At 35.8% G+C, this 21,684-nt stretch overlaps 1 protein-coding gene across 3 annotated transcripts in view; it reads left to right on the top strand.

Annotated features, from left to right (window-relative positions):
- Positions 1 to 21,684, top strand: part of MBD5 (methyl-CpG binding domain protein 5) — a 221,772-nt gene that overhangs the window by 148,728 nt on the left and 51,360 nt on the right. For 2 of the 3 annotated variants that reach the window (XM_029934621.1, XM_029934619.1), the window contains exons 4-5: positions 5,214 to 5,387; positions 15,236 to 15,909. In XM_029934621.1, coding sequence (XP_029790481.1) covers positions 15,797 to 15,909 — 113 coding nt within the window. In that variant the 5' untranslated portion in view covers positions 5,214 to 5,387; positions 15,236 to 15,796. The remainder of the gene's footprint in view (positions 1 to 5,213; positions 5,388 to 15,235; positions 15,910 to 21,684) is intronic. The other variant, XM_029934620.1, reaches the window with a different exon arrangement.

Here is a 21,684-nt window from a genome sequence, read left to right as displayed (position 1 = left end):
TTGACAGTGCTGCTATGAACATTGGGGTACATGTGCCCCTATGTATCAGCACTTCTGTAACCCTGGGATAAATCCCTAGCAGTGCTATTGCTGGGTTATAGGGGAGTTCTACTGATAGTTTTTTGAGGAACCTCCACACAATTTTCCAGAGCGGCTACACCAGTTTACATTCCCACCAACAGTGTAGGAGAGTGCCCATCTCTCTACACCCTTGCCAGCATCTTTAGTCTCTTGATTTGTTCATTTTAGCCACTCTGACTGGCATGAGGTGGTATCTCAGTGTGGTTTTGATTTGTATTTCCCTGATGATGAGTGATGTTGAGCATCGTTTCATGTGCCTGTAGGCCATCTGGATGTCCTCTTTGGAGAAGTGTCTGTTTATGTCTCCTGCCCATTTCTTCCTTGGGTTATTTATTTTTTGGGTGTGGAGTTTGGTGAGTTCCTTGTAGATTTTGGATATTAGCCCTTTATCTGATATGTCATTTACAACTATCTTTTCCCATTCCATCGGTTGCCTATTAGTTTTCTTGATTGTTTCCTTTGCCTTGCAGAAGCTTTTTATCTTGATAAGGTCCCAATAGTTCATTTTTGCTTTCATTTCCCTTGCCTTTGGGGATGTGTTGAGTAGGAAATTGCTGCAGTTGAGGTCAAGGAGGGTGTTTCCTACTTTCTCCTCGAGGGTTTTTATGGTTTCCTGTCTCACGTTCAGGACCTTCAGCCATTGTGAGTTTAGTTTTGTGTATGGTATAAGAAAGTGGTCTAGTTTCATTCTTCTGCATGTTGCTGCCCATTTCTCCCAGCACCACCTGCTAAAGAGGCAGTCTTTTTTCCATTGGATACTCTTTCCTGCTTTGTCAAAAATTAATTGGCCATACATTTGTAAGCCCAGTTCTGCATTCTCTATTCTATTCCATTGGCCTATGTGTCTGTTTTTCTGCCAATACCATACTGTCTTGATGATGACAGCTTTGTTAGCTGGGCTTTTTAAAAACTTGAGTTCACTATCTTTTATCCAAATCAAGTTATACAAACGAAAGCACTGCTGCAACATATGTATGCTTCAGTGAATAAATGCAAACACGACATAGGGGTATCTTCCCACCAGGTAACCTTATCATTCCTTGACTGTTTTGCAATGACAAATTAATATGATAGTTGTGTACTAAAGAAAGCTTTCTTGCTTAATTTTAGTTTTAAATATTTCTTGCCTGTACTTTACATTAATGGCCAGAAACATGAGTAATGATTAGGTATAGTCTTTCAATTTTGGAAAGAGGATTCTCTTTACTCTTTCTTCAAGCTTCTCCACCATTTTAATTGCAGAGACCTTAATGTTGCCGAAGCCAAATTCACTATTTTTTTAAAAATTGCCTTTGGCAGTAACTTTTCTGTGGTAATTAGAATTATATCAACATTATAAAGCCAGAACAAAGTACAGAAATGGCTTTTCTGAAGATGATTTAAAATTGCAACTGTCACCCATATCTCTTGATTTCATACTTTTTTAGTCAAAATAGTCCCTTAGTTTTGTTGATGGGTTTTAATAAGTAATATTATAATTTGGTCTTATAAAATGAATTATTAGCAGTAAGCAATGGAGATTATACATATATAATATAATATGTAATGGAGACTCCATTTAGATTTCCTTAGACAAAAGAAATCTACACCAAAAATAATTTGAAAAATACTGATCTAGAACAGTCAATTATTTTACAAATTAAAAAATTAAAGCTCAGGTTAATTGTCTTATTAAAGTTATACAGCTGGAAATTTTAAGATTCCAAACTTCCTAACTCTTACCTCACAGTTCTTTCTATTATTTGTTACCTAATCTCTGAATTTCTACAGTACATTTAGTTTATGCCATGGCATTGTGTTTGCATACAAGCACTCATTCATTTACTCAACAAGTAATTCTCTTGTGCCAGGCACTCTTCTAGGCACTTACAGCCCCAGAATTTAGAAATTGTACTAACAGAATAAGAAAAGTAGATTCTATTCAGCCTCCATTTGATTTTGGTTGAATACACATCTGCAGTTAGCCACCTTTGTATATCACAGAGTGGTTTTAACAAGAACTTTTCTATTTTATGATTATATTTTAAGTGAGTTAAAAAGTTCTCTAGCATTTTGAAAGGTGAGAAAAACAAACAATTCAACTCACAGCATATTGATTGCATACCATGTACCTGGTAATGTGTTTGGCAACCACAAACACAAGGTATATGAAACAAGGAATGTGTGTACATAAAACAGAGTGTATTAAGTGCCGTTACATATGTGTGAGCAGCATTGTAGAATGAGAGATGAATGAACAAAGTAACTTGAGAAGGAGGCTAGAGAGGGCTTCATGGAGGAGTTGACTGTAGAATTTAAAGAGAACAAGATTGCTTTAAGAATGTGGAAGGAAATCTTCCTATGTCTACGTAACAACACATGCATAGGCATAGAGTTGTGAACAGGTCTGGCATTCCCACAAAAGGTTAATGCCACAGACTAACTAGGGTGTCTTGGGAGGAGTGGTGGATAAGTGCTTTTATACATCATTAGGTAACTGAAGAACAGAAGTAATGAAATGTGAGGACTTCCCTAGGTACACGGCAGGTGAGGAACACTCTAGGTAGGCCTCATGCTTGCACCTATTTCTGTTCCTAGGTGTTAGTTCTCCAAGAACACTGCTGGTGTTTTGTCTTTCCCTATCTTACAGTGACACTTGCAGTGCTGAGCTTAACAGGGGCTAAGTATTTGCTTACTGATTATGCTCATCATTCACTCAATAAATATTTTTGGACTGGTGTATGGTTCTGTACTTTGTGCTATGAGAAATGAAAAAGTTGTGATCCAGCCAGCCTTCAAGGAACTATTGAACCTAAAGCAAAAAATTGTAGAGAATTTTGTCTGTTATGATGACTAATATGTCCATGTTTTCACAAAGGTTATGTTCTTGTCAGAGGAAATATAGGGTAAATAGTAAAGTAAACAGTATGTTTGTGATAAACACTAAGGAGAAAAACAATAAAATAAGAAAGGGGGATATAAATTATCAGAGAGGAAAAGAGAAGGTAAAATTGTTTAATTTTTCTTGTCTTCATTTCCTTAACTCTAGAAAAGAAAAAATAATAGTATTTATTTATAGGGCAGTGACAAGTATTAAATGAGTTAATATATGTACGTATAAAATGCTCAGTGCTATTCCCAGGAGATGGTAGGAAGTCAGCTAATATTATTTATACATTTGTCTAAAATAGCTTTAAAACAATAACCATATTATTTTCATCACTTAAGAACTTCTTTTTTTAATGGATATACTTCCAAACAGATTTGAACTACTTTATCTATAGACTAAGACTCCCTCATCCATATCTTGCTCCTTTTAGCTTCTGCTTCCAATGCATTCACATCTAATAACATTTTCTTATTAAAGTGAATCATCATCCTTTGATAGTATTTTTTCTAGAAAACAATATTTGCTTATCTGGATATCAGGTCACCACTTTCTATTTCAGGCATGAGGCAGACATCCAGATCTTTCTGTGGAAAATATTCATTAATGCTTCATCCCTTAGCCCATCTCAAGGTTAAAAGGTCTGACAAAATGAGACCTTTATGCTTGTTTACCAGCTAAAAATAAGTACAATATTGGAATTTTTATTGCCATACCGAAGAGTAAAATCTTTAATATTAATCTTTTGAAACTAATATCATTTGCATGGATTAGGTGAAATTTCAGGTTTCCTACTAACCTTTTTTGGCCTAACTTTAATGCATCCTTAAATGTATCCAGCACCCCCCTTTCTCTCATCCCTGAAAATTAGGCCAGCTCTTTCTTTGTACTCCTTTAGCACTACATATTTAGCCTTATTGTAGCCAGTGTCATTCAGTATTTTAATTACCTGTTTGCCTGATTGCACAGCTCCCCACCCTCCACCACCCAGGCAATAGCTTCTTAAGATGGGGCTTGTTATTCTCTTTATGTCCAGTTTCTTGGTATCCATTACTGTGCTTTACATGTAGTGGATGGCTAGTAAATGCTTAAAACACTGAATCTAATGGTTTTAGTACCTCTGATATATCAAGATTATAGACACATAGTTATTTAATTTTGGTTCCACATCCCTTCATTGCTCCTTTGTCTCTCCTGGCTGCTTTCTGAGAAATAGCAGTGCTCAAACATGCTGTATACACCCTCTTCTGCACATCCCCTTGTTCTGCTTTGGCCTTAAACCAAAAAGAGAAAAGAACAAGTTGGCTGGCTATCAGGAAATACCTAAAGATGTAAAAGCCCCCTGTAGAGTAATTCTGGTCCAGGATATGGTTCCTACTCTTCCAATTAAAAGAAAATAAATATTGAGGAGCATCTGACTGGTTCAGTCAATAGACATGAGACTCTTGATCTCAGAGTAATGAGTTCAAGCCCTGCATTGGGCATAGAGATTACTTTAAGAAAAAAAAAGAAGAAAGAAAGGGAAAACATGTATTTTCCATTGCTCTCAAGGGTGATGGGCCTCTAGGGTTTGATACAGATCATCTGTATTTACAATAAATAATCAGAAGATTGTTCATTAGCTATGGAAACAGAACAAATGGGTTTATACTGTGCAAAGGATTATTTTGTCCTGACTGAGAAAGAACCTTATCAGCGTCTCTCTCCTTCATGTCTTGAAGAAAATAAGATAAATGGTAACAAGGTCTTAAGTACACTTTTGAAAGTCCTTACAAATAATTTTTCCCTTATTTGCTGAAAGGAAACAATATTAAAAGTGAAGGTGGAGGGGAAACAGCATCTACAATTCAGTAATGGTAATGTACAATTTGGTTCCATAATTCTTTGATCCCACGCTGAGTTCTTGAGATAATGCGAATTTGTGGTATTACTGATGATGGGGCTAAGAAATAATAGAAGATAGAAGACTGAAGTTGGGTGAGAATTCTGTGTAGCCTCTACCTCCTCTAACTAAAAACTCACCACAGTTTTAGGGTCAACTCAATTTTAGTAAGAAAATTCACTGTTTGCTCTTGGTTTTAGCTGACTTACTAGGACTCCTTCACTAACTAATAATGTCTGAGATCCCCTGAGAGTCCATCCTCCACCCTTGTGAAGAAACTATGAAGTGCAGGTTAAGTGGTCATTATAAATAAATATATTGTACTCCTTGTCAAGGACTCTAGCGAGCCCTTCAAGCCTTATCTCAAGGTCCTTTCTATTCCAGAGATTGGAAACCCAAGTGCCTACAGAGGCCAGGCTGGTGGGAATGAAGCAGGAAGCCACTGCACTGAACCAGAGAACCAAGTCCTTTCTGAAGGAGCAGCCACTGCTCCGTTCCAGATAATTGTTGCAAGGCAGGAATGTTGACCTAGTGTTACCACATTATCCAGTCTCTCAGGTAAAGCAGAAAATGCAAATTTTCATGTGAAATCATTTAAGTATTGTCAACTAATTCATTATTATTCTCAAACTGTGTACATGCCAAACACTTCTGCAGATAGGATTTGGCCCAGGGTCCTTCTGTTTGTAACTTGGTCTTTTATTTCGCTTAACTATTTGTTAAATTAGAGCTGTTATTTTCTATAGGTTTTGCTTTTCTTCAGCATGTTCTCTAAGATACTCTATGCTTGGTTTTATGATACTGGAACTCCCTTCCTCTCCAACCTGAGCACTGTGTGCATAAGTTTTCTTTGGCTGCTATAGTTTCTTTGCCTGCCTCAGCATTCCAGTGAGCAGTAAAATGTTAAATGGGAGTCTCCTTGAGACACATTTCATATGACACCACTGAACATCTGCAGGTATTACTACTTATTCATTTTGTTCCTGATATGTGAGCTACGTAAACACAGTAAAAGATCATTTATTTCATGGGACTTAGAGATCGTATATCTCAGACTCCTTTTTAGAATCCATGTACAGACGATATTCCTCCTCATGCTTTTTGAGAGCCCTTATGGAATAATTACTTAGACTATATTTATCTTTTACATTTAATTAATTAATTACATTTATTGGAGATGTTGATTGGACCTACGTGTTCCTAGATACTTATACATATTTAGAGACAGTGTCTTTAGATAGATTTCTACAATGGCTGACAAGTCTTCCTATTTCTACCTTGAGTGAACTGATTTTCAAGGTTACTAGAGGGCACCATTACCTCTGCAGAACTGGTTACTCCAAGTAGGTACCTGGCATCCACTGTCAGGTGAATTCAAGAGTACTAAACGTTCGTAAGTAGAAGAGTATACAGATATTAGTTGTTTAAATATGTTATACAACCCCAAATGAGCATAGTTTGTAATTGTTTTATTAGTAGTACAGTTTGGGGAAAAACCAATATTGATGTACATCACTTCTCAAAAAGGATTTGACCTGTATGTATATTGAGCTCTTCCTTGAGTAGCCAAAATACCAGTAATGTACAGATAAGATGCGAAAGTTGCTTCTCAAATTCTCTTAGTCTAAAATAGACTATGTAAATGTAAACAAGTATTTTTTTAAATATCCTCTATGAGAAACTTCACTATACTGAAAGCAAAAATAGCAAATTCTGCTGGTGGCTAATATACAGAAATAAGTCATAAATAATTTTTCCCTCAGCAGTATAGTGACTTTATCACTTAGTTTATAGATGTTCTGGTGTAATCTATTACTATACTTAAAACACTTCTCTAATTCTTTTTTACAGAATATGTATTTAAGAGCTGGTAATTGTGCACTTTTTGGCTTTTAAAAAAGTTTTTAAAATGCAGAGTAAGCATTTTCTGCATATGTATATAGACCCTCAATTTCTACTTCCTCAAATATTTTTAAAGGCACAAAGGGAGACTTTAACTTGAAGTTAACTGTCTCAATTTACTCTTTCCTTGCAGTCAGGTAGAATGGCATGGGTGAAAACAAGACTCAGTTATGTGTAGTGATGTGAATTACTGGATATTATAAGGAAGAAGTACAAGGGGAACTTGGAAATTACAAGGTTACTTGGAAAACCTAATGACTGGAGAAACCAGGGAAGGCCTGTCTGAGAAATAACATTTGAACTGAGATAAACAGAAGTTGGTTTGATGAAGAACAAGAATGTAGGGATGAGAGGCATATTCCAAGCAGAAAAAGTAAGGGTGACACTCTGGAGCATTTTAGAACCAATCACAGGGAAGGTCTTAATTTTTGTTTCTAGTAGTTAGAACATCCAGGGTAATGCAGTAGTTTGTATCTTGTTTTCTACTTGGTTAAAACAGAAATAAAAGCATAAAAAAGAAATAAGAGCATAATACTAGCTACAAAGCTTGTTACTATTTACAATAAAAAGTATTCCTAGTGCTTTTAAGGATTAGGAAACATTAATTGGTTGTTCTATGGATATAATGTATAGTTTTTTGGAAATAATAGTTTTCCGAATTGCAAAGCCAATAAACTTTTATTCTGGAAGACTTTGAAAATACAGAAAAACAATGAAGAAAATAAAAATCATTCATATTCCTGCTACTCAGAGACAACCACTGAAAGGGTAGTGTTTCTCTATTCTTGAATCTACATGTGTAATAGCATCTTTCTAAATGAAGATTTATAATTATTTTTTTCCTGTTTATTTATTTTTGAGAGAAAGAGAGAGAGAGAGAACAAGCAAGGGAGAGATAGAGAGAGGGAGACATAGAATCCAAAACAAGCTCCAGGCTCTGAGCTATTAGCCCAGAGCCCAACATGGGGCTTGAACCCATGAACCATGAGATCATGACCTCAGCTGAAATAGGACATTTAACTGACTGAGTCCCAGAGGCACCCCAAGATTTATAATTCTACATGCAACTTTGTAGTATGTTTTTTCACCTGACAATACCATGGATATTTTCCAGTGTTATTAAATTTTCCATAACATCATTTTTATAGCTAAGCATAAATAGCAACAACTTGGATATTTACTGCATGCTAGGCACTGGTTTAAGCTTTTAACTTTAATCCATAGAACAATTCTATAGGGCTATAATCTCTCTTTTATAAAAAAAGAAATTTTAAAACTTGCCCAAGATCACCTGCTAATAAAGTGTAGAGCTACATAGCTTCTAAATGCAGTAATTAATTTACTTAAAACCCTATTGTAGACTTTTGGGTTGTTTCCAGTATAATTTTTGGGTATTTGAAAAACAGTCATGAATCTGTGGGTTGGCAGTCTAGGTTGGGTTCAGCAGGACCAGCTCATCCCTGTTCCATATGGTTTTGACTAGACTGACTTACATGACTGGGCCCTCAGCCAGACTGGCTAGACCAGCTGGACTTCTCTCTCTCCATGTGGATTCTCATTCTCAATCAGGCAGACTCAGATTGGTCCTCAGACCACAGCATTCCAGGAAGCAAAGGGGAAGATGTAAGGCCTATCAAGTTTTAGACTTAGCACTTGAATAGTAGCACCTTCATCACATCCCATTGGTCAAAGCAGGTCACAAGGCCAGCTCAGATTCAAAGTGTGGAGTAATAAATCCCACCTCCTGATAAAAGGAGCTACAGACTATTTGAGGCCAATTGCAGTCTACTGTACTCAGCATTTTGTTCTCTAAATGCTTCTCTATAGCAAGGATGCCTAAGTTGCTTAATGTCGGTAGCAAAAACTGGACAGGTATAAATAATTCTCTTAACCATAAATGAACATAGACCACTGTTACCTTGACTGAGAATTGGCCTCACTTTTAGGAGCCTATCCCCATACCTTCCAAGTTGGTGGAAAAATGTAACCTTCCTATGTGAATATGATCCCTCAGCTATGGGTTATGAACTTTTATACTCTTCTGCTTTAAAAGGGCAAAGACATTTGGAACTAGAGAGCTTCGGTGATCAGGGCAGAAAAGATGTGCTTACAGTACCCTGACACAACTGTAAACAAATGTAAATCACTGAGGGTAGTTTGGAGTAAGTAAGAGCCTGATGGGTTGCAGAACCCGATAGAGCATTACATAGGAGAAGTATGTTTTAGAAGAAGTGCCTGCACAATGAAGATAAGAACCAAATGGCAGTAATAACCAGAGTGAAAATAGGCATAATCTATGGGGAAGTTTTTTACAAATGAAAGAAGATGTATCTGCAAGGTAAGTGTGCTCATAAATAAAAATGTATAGCTTGAATAAGAAGGTGAAAGGTGAAGGGAAAGTTGGACTTGAGGGCTGGCTAAACGCTCTGAAGGAGCTGTCTGAATAATTGATATGAGGGTGAAAGATAATTGACAAGGGGAAATGTGACTTAGGGTTGCTCTAACAAGCATAATTTAACTAATAATGATGGAAAGATTATGAGTACATCCATTTATTACCCAATCAAATTATAATAATGCTGTAGCCACTCAGACTTGACTCGCCAAAATGCTAATGCTGATCTTATTTTTTATTCAAATCATATATGTTGTGGTATGTACATATTGTTTTGTAATTTAAGTGTAAAGATAGGTTCTATGTGAGACTTGTTCTCAATTGAAGAATATGAAACATTCACTTGCAAATGTTGGAATGGAATAGACTTCTTATTTCACTCTAAACATTTCAAGGGCTAAGTTTATAGTCAGAACATATAAAATATAAATGATTTAGACGTATAATTATGAAATATTAGAATTTTTCCTAATTTGCACAGTCTTACCTTGAAAAATCAGTAGTTCATCTGGTATTCACTCTATCTTACTATGTATCCAAATAACCCCACTGGGCACAAGGTCAATGGTGATGTCATTATAAACATTTTAATAGAATTTACTCATGATACCACATGACTCAAAAATCAATTTATTATTTTTACCATTAGTAAAGCTTATGTGACATTATTGAGAATAATTTGTAACATTTGATGTTATTCAGAAAGACTTATGAGGAATACCTACTTACTTAATTTCATGATGTCATAATCTGATATTTAGTCTTCATGTTGCTTTAACTATAAATTTTAAAATCTACAATTAACACTGCATAAAGTAGTGAGTTTATTCTTAGGTTGACAAGAATGTCAGTAAAGCAGATTAAGAAAAAAAGGTCTATTGCATTAATTCGCATCCTACTGAAATATGTTTAATGTTTATATTGTTGGATTCATTTATTTTAATGGCTTCTTTATTAACCCAATTAAAATGTATATATAAACCACTTCATAAATAAAACTGATACACTTTACAAATAAAGTCAGTTTATTAATTTTCTTAGAAGCCCTATCATACTTTCTACACCGAAACTATCACTCAGAGATTATGAGATCATCAGAGACAAATCTAGAGCAAAAAATCTTTTATATATTTTGTCAACATTTATACTCATTGGCTTCCGTTGGCTTCTTTTAAAAACCTCTTTCAGGGGCTCTGGGTGGCTCAGTCGGTTAAGTGTCCAAGTCTTGGTTTTTGCTCAGGTCATGATCTCACAGTTTTGTGAGTTCGAGAACCACAGTAGGCTCTGTGCTGGCAGCTCAGAGCTTGCTTGGGATTCTCTCTCTCTCTCTCTCTCTCTCTGTCCCTCCCCTATTCATACTGTCTCTGTCTCTCTCAAATAAATAAAAAACTTAAAAAAAAACAAACAAACCTCTCTTTCATTTTAGATGCATGTGTTGCTAAATCTTTATAAGCCTACATGGCAAAAATCAGAATATAAAACTATGTTGACTGATTAGAATATGCATAGTCTTCAGGAAGTATTTAAGCTCCCACTGCAGGACAAGCACTATACCAGAAACTAGGAATATCAGAAGGATCTAGAGAGATTTGGTCCCTGCTGTGAGGAAGTTTACAGTCTATGGGAAGAGAAAGCCAATAAACAAATAAACAATAAACAAACGGATGATGAGAGGTATCAGTGAATTGACAAAGTCTGAGAGATTACCTATGGTTTACAGTATAGTCTCTTGGAGGAGGTGACATCTAATTTGAATTCTGAATGATCAAAAGAAGCCAATGCAAAAAAGTAAATCATGCCACTAGAATTCAATTCACCTAAAGCCAATTCTCAAACTAATTTGCATATTTAAAGGAAGTAGAAAAATGAAAATGTTGGTAAAGTGTGGTAGGTCTAGGAATATCACATACCCATAATGCCCCCTGACACTACTTTTTGAATTTTATACTGTTGCTGCCAGAATTGTTTGTGAAATAAGCTTGAATTATGTCCTAAGTGTAAGATCCATCTCCTGAGTGTTGGTGAGATGGAGGTACCTTTCAAATCACAGTATCTTTTCTGTTTTAACCTATGTCTATTGGGCTTAAACCAAGCCATATAAACAAGGTGGGTCATAATGGAATCTTCAGGGGAGATCAAGGGAAATGTTGTGGAAATGCAGGGTTTTTAATGTTAAATTTGGAAAAGAGGAGAAACCATTGTTTTTAGAATATAAACTATAAAAATAAAGCATGACTAAATCTTGAATGATGAATCTGTTTAGGAAATAAAGTTATCAGAATCTTAAGGGTAAAGAGATTTTAACAGTTAGCAAAAGAGGACATACAAGAGGGTTTCAAAAGTTTGAGAACCATGGCCTGAAATGCTTTCCCAAAACCACCCTTTTGTCATTTTAAGAAATTTATCAAGGGTCTTAAAATTATGCAATTCCACTTTAGCAAATAATTCTCAGTAAATTGCCAAAATAGCTATTGATTTATGGACAGAAATGTTTATCTCAGATTTATTTGTAGTGGCAAAAATCTAGGAGAAAATCTATGTTCAAAAAAAGGAAGTAAATAAATTATATATATATGTATGTGTATCCCAATTATATATATATATATATATATATATATATATATATATATATATATCCCAAAAAATACTATCCAGCAATTAAAAATAATATTTTGGAAAAATATTTAATGCCATAGTAAAATGCTCAGGATGAAAATAAAGTACAAAGTGGTCATGATTCAATACTTAAAGGAAAAAGACATGTTTACAACATGAAAAAAAACTTGGATTCAGAACAACTTTGTAGAGCAACTTGGCAGTGTCTGAAAAGTTGAGAATGTGCAGACCCTACAGCCTAACATTAATATGATTGATACACCAATAAATGAATAGTTCTATAATCATGATAGAAGATAGAATACCTTTCAGATGTTAAAAATTAACAAATTGGATCTATGTATCTGCAATAGATAGATCTATGTATCTCAACTGAGATAGCTCTCAGTGTTGAATTTTAAAAAGCAGGTTGCAGAGTGATATATGTAATAGTATTTATATACAAATTTAAAACACATATAACAATGCCAATTATTGTTTACATATACATACATAGGGAATAAACAATATAAAAACAAAGCCTATAAGAATGAGGACCAGATTCATGATAGTGGTTGCCTTTAAGGCAGAAGGGAAGGAAATAGGACTAAAAAGAGAGATGGGTGGGGGAGGGAGAAAGTATTTAACTCTATCTGTAATGCAGTTTTATTTTTAAAAATAAGCAAAACTAACAAAATGCTTACATTGTGAATTTGGAGTGGTGGTTTATTGTTATAATAATTTCTTTTTTAAAGTGTGCTTTTAAAACTTTCTAAAAACAACGATTAAAAGAAATTACATTCAGGTTTGCAGTAGTTATTATTCAACAGTGAGATTACAGTTCCAATTTAATGTTCACCTTCAGACATTTCCAATTTTTCCAAATTCACAAAATGAATGTTGAGAAATAGGTGCCACTTAAGAGATAGATAAATGATAACTATGTAGATACTGGACCTCTGCTCTGTGAGGAGTCCCTAAGGCTCTTGCAATTGAGCTGCTTCTAGAAGGAGGAAGTATCAGTAAAAAACGGATGACTCCCTCCAACCCCCATCCAAGGAAGCTGAGGGCTGGCTCCTTGCATAGTGTGGAGATCTAAAAGGGCCACATCCTGGGAACGGAGACTGGAGGGCTTCTTAAAGAACAGAGGGGGCCCCCGGGTTCCTAATTCATTAAGTCTGGGGCCAGGCCTGTGAATTTGTATTTCTGACAAGTTCTTGGGCATTATTGACAATAATGATTGTCCCCGGATGATGCTTTGAGAACTCCTGGTCTAAGCATTTTTTTTTCATTACTGAAATATGAGAGAGACATTTGGCAGGAATAAATCCAATGTTATTACCGGGCAGATACACAAATTACTTAATGGAGCGAGCCAGCCAGTCTTTGGGAATTTGGAGTCACATGCAAGAGCAGGCAAACAAACAAACAACAACAATGAAAAGAAGAAAGGGGGAAAGAAAAGGAAAGAAAGAAAAAAAAGAAAATAGGCATCAAATGATCAGAAAGCTAAAAAGCAAAAGTAGGGAGAATGAAAACCAGTTCAATCTAATGATCACAGACTACTAAGGAGATTTCATTAGGAAAAGCAAGGTAATAAAATCAGCATGAAAAAGGACTGTTCAAAAATACAGGCTCAATAATCAGGGTCTGTAGCTATTTGCCAAACCTGGGAGTCCAAGATGGCACAAAATTCATGCCTCTTTCCAATCTTTCACTAGCACTTGAGAACTCTACTGGGCTGACTGACCCTTCCTTGCTCTCCATCCTTTCTCAGCCTTCCTCTCTCTTTCCTTTATATTCTTTCTCAGTGAACAGCTCTTTAGCGTCAAATGTTATACTGGGCTATGGACAAAGAAGTGCCCCACCGTCTTTGTACTGCAACACATAGCATAGAACCTCGTACATAGTAGCTGCTGACTAACTGTTGAATGAAACGTGAATAAATAATAAATGATCAACAGAGGTCATGGTTAAAGGTGCAGTGGATGGGAGATAAGTAGGTCAGTCATTTCTGTGAGAAGCATAGACAACGGAGTGGCCACAGCAATGTAAGTTAGCTTGAGAGACCATTGGGAATGCTACTACCTGGCACTTTTCCTTATACCCCACATTTTCCCCAATAAATTTTTGCTACTTTTCCCACTGCCTGATGGGGTTTACCACAGCCATGCCCATGGCTTGTGACTTTCAGCTAAATGAGTATCTGTTTCATTACAACACTTTTTATCTGTCTCAGAGCCCAGGCTGCAAATAGTGCATATGCCTGGATACATGACGGCTCTTAGCATGAGGCATTTTCCTGTGAAGAGAACCAAAAAAACCGTCCAGAGCTAACTTAAATACATAGGTTTTTAGGAATGTAGTGAAAGCAGTTATGTGTCCTTTTACACTGTTTCATTCATAGGTTGTTATGCATACATATTTTAACATCTAAAATGTAAATCCTTTTATTTAAAAATATTGAAGCAACTTTAATATTTTCATATGAATCTTAAGTCCTTTCATACAGTTTCCCAGAGCATACACCTTCACTTTCAGTTAAGTCGTTTGAGATACAGCATTTTTTAAAAATCTGTGGATGATGCAGTCACTCGAAATTTTTATCACCAGTCCCACTTACATATCACTAGACTATTATCTTCATTCATCTTTTGGTATAGTTTTGTGAGTCCCACAATATAATCACACATTGCATGTTAAATTGATTATAGAAAGGCTTGTATGCTGCAAGAGGTCATGCTAGTGACTGTTACAGCACATTCTCCATTAGGAGTAAGTACTACATCTTTTAAAAATGTTATTTGCCATCTTTTCTTATTTAACAGCTCATTAAGATGACCTCTTGCAAGCTTTCCACCGTAGCCCTGATTGCTCTTGTTTCAGGCCAGTATGTCTTCCCTAAACAGAACCTGTGACTTAATAAAGGAATTAAGAGAGTACCCCGTAACAGACAGGAATTTGTAATTCTTAGCCTGAAAGCACCTCTCACTCTCACATTCAAGAACAGGGGGGGAAATCTCTTCTATTTGGAAATGTACTGTAGATTTCCTTCTAATTTTTTTCTTTAAAAAAAGTTTTCTTCTTCAGGCTAATAAGATGATTAGAAAAGAAAAGCAAATCTTAAGGATATATATAATTAAAGAGTGAGAAAATGTAATTGGATTAACACACAACTTTCCAATTATCAGAACCTCAGAGGTGATAGATATATTTTTACTAGGAGTAAGAAGGAAGTTTGTGTGTGTGTGTGTGTGTGTGTGTAATGCTATGATTATGGGTCTATCTCTAATAATTAGAAAGTTACATGTGGTGAAGAGCAAACAAATTGATTTTACTAGAGTAAGTGGATCAAGATGGAAGAAGAAAACAGACGAATTTGACACATGATTTTCACGGCAGAGAACACCGAAGTGGTTTGGTACACTTAGCAGTTTATTCCATTTTTAAAAGTGTGCAACTTCTCAGTTTTTCAATATTAAATATACAGTTTACACATTTACATATGTTTCAGGCTACATTATTGGAATTTTGAAGAGATGAAAACATCAGATGAGCCCACCTGCAACATCTTGGATTCAGATTGGAAGATGAAGAGAAAGTTTAAAGAATGTGGCCTCTAAAGGCGGGTAGTACCTGGAAATATTAACCAACTCACACTGTAAAAATGAGACCGGTCTCTAGACAATAGAGGTTATTTTAGGCTGACATCAAGATTCAAGACAAAATGTTGAACTAAAAACTTTACACTCCTCCCCTTCCCCACTTCAGACAGGTACCAGCATTGGTGAATATGATTTTCCTTAGTCAGAAGCACTCATTTTTACCCATGTAGACCACCCTTAGGAATTAAATATTGGTTATTTAATGTAGATTATAATGGGAAACTGATTTTTTCCACAATGGCAGATTTCAAGGACTTGGTTCCAAACTGAGCCGAAGCTTCCCAATGCATTTTGTACAGTCTGGGAAAAACTGTGCTGCATTGGCCATTTTTGAAGGCCATCATGCCCTGTAATATAAGGATATCATCTTATTGCTGATATCTTTGGAAAGTCCCAAGCAGACACAGAAAATGAATGGAGGCAAGGACTGTGACGGAGGGGACAAAGATGGAGGTCTTCCAGCTATACAAGTTCCTGTGGGTTGGCAGCGTCGTGTGGATCAAAATGGAGTGCTTTATGTCAGGTGAGCCTTATTATTAGCCGTGTCACCTCCAAGTTTGCAATCCCCAAATTAAGGAGGTAGAGTCTGTTCTTTTGAGAAACAAAATACCATCACTGACAGCACCTCACATAAATTTGAATAAATGACCTTCGTGCTAGAAATACTTGAGTGTTTTATTCTGAACTATTTTGCAATGTAAATTGCCTTAGGTTACAAGAGAGAATTTTTATGCATTACTTGTGTTTATATAAGGTGTCATTCTGTTTATCTCTATAACAAGGATAAGGAAAAATATGAAGATTTCTAAAAGAAACATATAAGCATCATTACCACATTCACAGGAAAACGTAAAATACTGGAAATAGACCTGATATTTCTTGACTATATTATTCTGTCCTTCATTGTGCTTTAGCTGGCTTTTCTAACATAAGGTTGAATGTTTTTATCTATAGACATTTTCAATTATTAGTCTTCTTAATTCTGATATTAACTAAAAATAATTTCCCTATTTTTTCTGTGCAGTTTTTTCATTGCATATAATAGTAAAAGAGAAAAAGTCATGATAGAGATGTCTGTTCATATCACAAGCAAAAGCCACACAAATAAGATGCAAATGCCTGCTCTTTTAAATTTTGGTGACATGTATCTGGTGTACAACAAGTTGAATGGAATAAGTGAACCGTTGCCAAGAAGTTTCGGGGTTTTCTTAACTATTAGTTTCATTAGTACAACATAGTGATTTGACATTTGTATACATTATGAAATGGTCGCCTCCATAAGTCTTGTTACCGTCTATCATCAGACAAATTGTTACACTGACTATTCCCGATGCTGTACATTACATCCCTATGTCTTACATATTTTATAACTGGAAGATCTGTTTTGCCCATCCTCCCACTCATCTCCCCTCCCTCTGCGAACCACCGGTTTCTTTTCTCTATCAATGAGTCTGTTTCTATTTTGTTTGGTTTGGTCATTTGTTTTGTTCTTTAGATTCCATATATAAACAAAGCCATACAGTATTTGTCTTTCTCTGACATATTTTTAGATACTACCCTCTAGGTTCATCCCTGTTGTCAGAAATGGCAAAATCTCATCTTTTTTTTTTTTTTATCACCGAGTAATAGTCGTGTGTGTGTGTGTGTGTTTATACGTGGGTATACCAGATTTCCTTTGTCCATTTACCTATCTATGAACATTGAAGGTGCTTCCATATTTTGGCTATTGCAAATAAAGCTGCAGTGAACATAGGCGTGCATCTGTCTTTTTGAATTAGTGTTTTTATTTTCTTTTTCTAAATCTCTAAAAGTGGTATGCATGGCCAATGCGGTGGAATTGCTGGGTTGTATGGTATTTCTATTTTTAATTTTTTGAGGAAGCTCCATACATACATTTTTCCAAACCTGCTGCTCCAATTTATATTACTACCCATGGTGCACATAGGTTCTCTTTCTCCCAGTACGTGTTATTCCTTATCATTTTAATGACAGTCATTCTGACATGTGTGAGAGGATATTTCATTGTGGTTTTGATGTGCATTTCCCTGATGGTTACTGCCAGTGAGCATTTTTTCATATGCCTGTTGGGCATCTGTATGTCTTCTTTGCAAAAATGTCCAGTCAGGTCATCTGCACATTTTCAAATCTGAGTGTTTGGTTTTTTGATACTAAGTTGTAGGAGTTCTTTATATATTTTGTATGTTAATCCTTATTGGATATACCTTTTGTGAATATCTTCTGTCATTCAGTAAGTTGCCATTTTGTTTGTTGATGGTTTACTTCACCGTGTAAAAAGCCTTTTAGTGTGATATAGTCCCATTTCATTATTTTTGTTGTCCTTGCCTGAGGTAACTGATCCAAAAAAATATTGCTAAGATGTCAAAGAGGTTACTGCTTATGTTTCTTGTAATTGTTTTATAGATTCAGGTCTTACACTGAAGTCTTCTATTTTGAGCTTATTTTTGTGTATGGTATAAGAAAGTGGTACAGTTTCATTATTTTGCATGTAGCTGTTTAGTTTTCCCAGCAACGCTTATTGAAGAGATTATCGTTTCTCCATTGTACACTCTTGCCTTCTTTGTTGTTTATTACTTGACCATATACCTGTGCATTTATGTCTAGTCTTTCTAATCTGTCCCATTGATCTGTATGTCTGTTTTTGTGCTAGTACTGGTACCATATTCTTTTGATTATTATGACTTTGTAGTTTCGTTTGAAATCAGGATTGTGATTACCTCCAGCTTTGTTCTTCTTTCTCAAAACTGATTTGGCTATTCGGGGTCTTTTCTCCTTTATCATTTGTCACTTTATTCATTTGGATCCTCTTTTTTTTTCTTGATGAGTCTAGTTAGATGTTTTTCAGTTTTGTTTATCTTTTCAAAGGACCAGCTCTCAGTTTCATTGATCTTCTCTATGTTTTTATTTTTAGTCTCTATTTCATTTATTTCCATTCTGATGTTTATTATTTCCTTCCTTCTACTAACTTCGGATTTTCTTTCTTCTTTTTTTCTATTTCATTTAGGTGTAGGATTAAATTCTTTGAGATTTTTCTTGCATCTTGAAGCAGGTCTGAAGCATTATAAACATCCCTCTTAACACTTCTTTTGCTACATCCCAGAGGTTTTAGAATGTTGTGCTTATATATCTCAAAAATTTTTTCAGTTTCTTCTTTGATTTCTTCACTGACCATTGTTTGTTTAGTAGCATGTTGTTTAGTCTCCATGTATTTGTGGTTCTTTCCATTTGTCTTCTTGTGATTGATTTCTAGGTTTATATTTTTGTGGTTGGAAAAGATGCTTGATGTGATTTATTTGAGACTTATTCTGCCGTCAAGTACAATGTATCCTGAAGGATGTTCCACGTGCACTTGAGATGGAATGTTCTGTGTATATTTAATAAGTCCATCAGGTCTAGTGGTTTGTTTAAGGCCAATGTTTCCTTATTGATTTTCTGCATGGATGATCTATCCATTGATGTAAGTAGGGTGTTAAAGTCCCCTTCTTTTATAGTACTACTGTCAATTTCTCTCTTTGTGTCTGTTAATATTTGCTTTATAGATTTAGGTCCTACTGTATTGGGTAAATAAACATTTACAAATGATATATCTTCTTGTTAAATTGATCCCTTTATCCTTTGGTAAATTTCTTTTTTTGTCTCTTGTTATAATCTTTGTTATAAAGTCTGCTTTGTTTGATATAAGTATTACTACCCCAGGTTTTTTTCCCATTTGCATAGAATATATTCCTTCAATTTCAGCGTGTGTGTGTGTGTGTGTGTGTGTGTGTGTGTTTAGATCTGAAGTAAGTCTCTCATAGGCAGCATATAGATGGATCTTGTTACATTTTGTTTTTGAATTTATTTAGCCACCCTGTGTCTTTTGATTGAAACATTTAATCCATTTACATTTAAATCAATTATTAATAAGTGTGTGCTTATTGCCATTTTGTCAATTGTTTTCTGGTTGTTTTTGTGGTTCTTCTCTCTTCCTTTCTTCTCTTGCTCTCTTCCTTTGTGATTTGATGATTTTTTTACTTTTACGTTTGGATTCCTTTCCCATTATTTTTTTGCATATATATTTTAGGTTTTTGGTCACCATGAGGTTCACATTTAATGTCCTATGCATATATATATAACAGTCTATATTAAGTTGGCTGTTGCTTAAATTTGAAAACATTCTAAAAACATTACATGTTTCTCTCCTCCCCACATTTTGTTTTTGATGTCATGTTTTACATCTTTTTATTTGTATATCTTTAAATTATTATAGGTATAATTGACTTTACTATTTTTATCTTTTAACCTTCATACTAGCTTTATAAGAAGTCAATCCACTACCTTTACTATGTTTGCCTTTACCAGTGGGATTTTTTTTCTTTCATATGTTTTCTTATGAAAATGTCATGTCCTTTGCCACTTTCCCCTAAATGGGTCTTTTTTTTAAGTTTAGTTACTTATTTTGAGAGAGAGAGAAGGAGGGCAGAGCAGAGAGAGAAAGAGACAGAGAATCCCAACCAGTCACCATGCTGTCAGTGCAGAGCCCAACACAGGGCTCAAACTCACCAACATGAGATGGGACCTGAGCTGAAATCAAGAGTCAGACGCTTAGCCTAGTGAACCTCCCAGATGCTTGCTTTAACAGTATTTATAAAGCCAGTTTAGTTGTGATTAACCCCTTTAGCTTTTGCTGGTCTGGGAAACTTTATCTTCCTCTTCAATTCTGGTTGATAACTTAGCCAGGTAGAGTATCCTTACTTGGAAGCTTTTTCCTTTCACCACTTTGAATATATTGAATCATTCCCTTCTGGCCTGAAAATTTTCTGCTGAAAATTCAGCTGATAGTTTTATGGGGATTGCTTTTCTCTGTTTTTTTTTCCCAAAGGATTCTCTTTTTGTCTTTAATTTTTGACATTTTAATTATAATGTGTCTTGGTGTTGATCTCTAGATTCATCTTATTTGGGACTCTCCGTGCTTCTTAAACCTGGATGTCTGTTCCCTTCCCCAGGTCATGAACATCTTCAACTATAATTTTTTCAAATAAGTTTTCTGATGCTTTCATTTCTTCCTTCTACTAATGAGACCCCTATATATAATATGAATATTAGTGTGCTTGATGTTGTTTCAGGGATTTCTTAAACTTTACTTATTGGTTTAAATTATTTTTTCTTTTTGTCATTCAGTTTAGGCAATTTCCATTACCCTGTCTTCCAGATCACTGATCCATCCTTCTGTATTATCTATTCTGCTATTTATTCCCTCTAGTAAATTTCTTAGCTCTGTTATGGTATTCTTCAGCTCTGACTGATAATTTCTTATATTTTCTATCTCTTTGTTGGAAGTTCTGTATTCATCCATTGTTCTACAACTTCAGTAAGCATGTTTATGACTGTTACTTTGACCTTTTTATCAGATAGATTATTTGTTTATTTCTTTTTCTGAAGTTTTGTATTGTTCTTTTGAACATACTCCTCTGTATCCTCATTTTGCCTACCTCCCCATGTTTATTTTCATGTATTAGGCATTTCAGCTCTCTCTCCCGGTCTTATAGGAATAGTGTTATATATGAGATGTCCTATGGGACCCAGAAGTGAAATCCTCCCTGCCCACCAGAGCCAGCTACTACAGGGGTGTCCCTGGTGTGGACAGCAATTACCCTCCTGTTGTGGTGTGGCCACAACTGCTGTGGGTGTACTTCTGGGTAGGGCCGGCCCCGGGCCTGGATGACTCTGTGGTTCCCAGGGTAACTGCTCCAGGCATGCTGGTGGGCACAGTTAGTATCCTGTTGGCTGCAAGGCCTGGTGGAGGTACAAGGTTATGGAGAGTTCTCAGCAGGGCACACACAGCCGCCTTTGCATTAGTAGTCTAGTAGGGGGATTCCAAAATAGTGCCCCTCCGTGCCTGGATCAGCATGGCAGAATGAGGTAACAGAAATGACCTTCACCGGCATCTCAGTCCTTAGGAAGAGGCCTTGCTGCCTCCTGCCTCTCCAGCAGGCTCGCCAAGATTGGTAAGTAGGTATCCTTCACCTATGGTCTATGTACTTTTCAATTAGTACTTTTGCTCTAGTTTCTGGGTTGAGTGAGTCTGTGCATAAGCCTGTTGAGAGCAAGGTTTTTTTCCCCCCTGTAATGGTGTATAGTCTTTCTGGACATAGTCTCTGTTGGTTTTCAAAGCCAGCTACTTGGAAGGCTTGTTCCTCCTGTGCAAGATCTAAGGGTTGGGCTGCCTGATATGAGGCAACCACATCAGCAAAATCTCTTGCTTCTAAAGGACAAATTTCACACCTTTGAGATCCTTCCT

This window comes from Suricata suricatta, chromosome 3, assembly GCF_006229205.1.
Source record: "Suricata suricatta isolate VVHF042 chromosome 3, meerkat_22Aug2017_6uvM2_HiC, whole genome shotgun sequence".
Lineage (NCBI taxonomy): Eukaryota > Metazoa > Chordata > Mammalia > Carnivora > Herpestidae > Suricata > Suricata suricatta.
The sequence above is the reverse complement of the archived record's forward strand: the minus strand, read 5'-3'. Positions and strand labels throughout refer to the sequence as shown.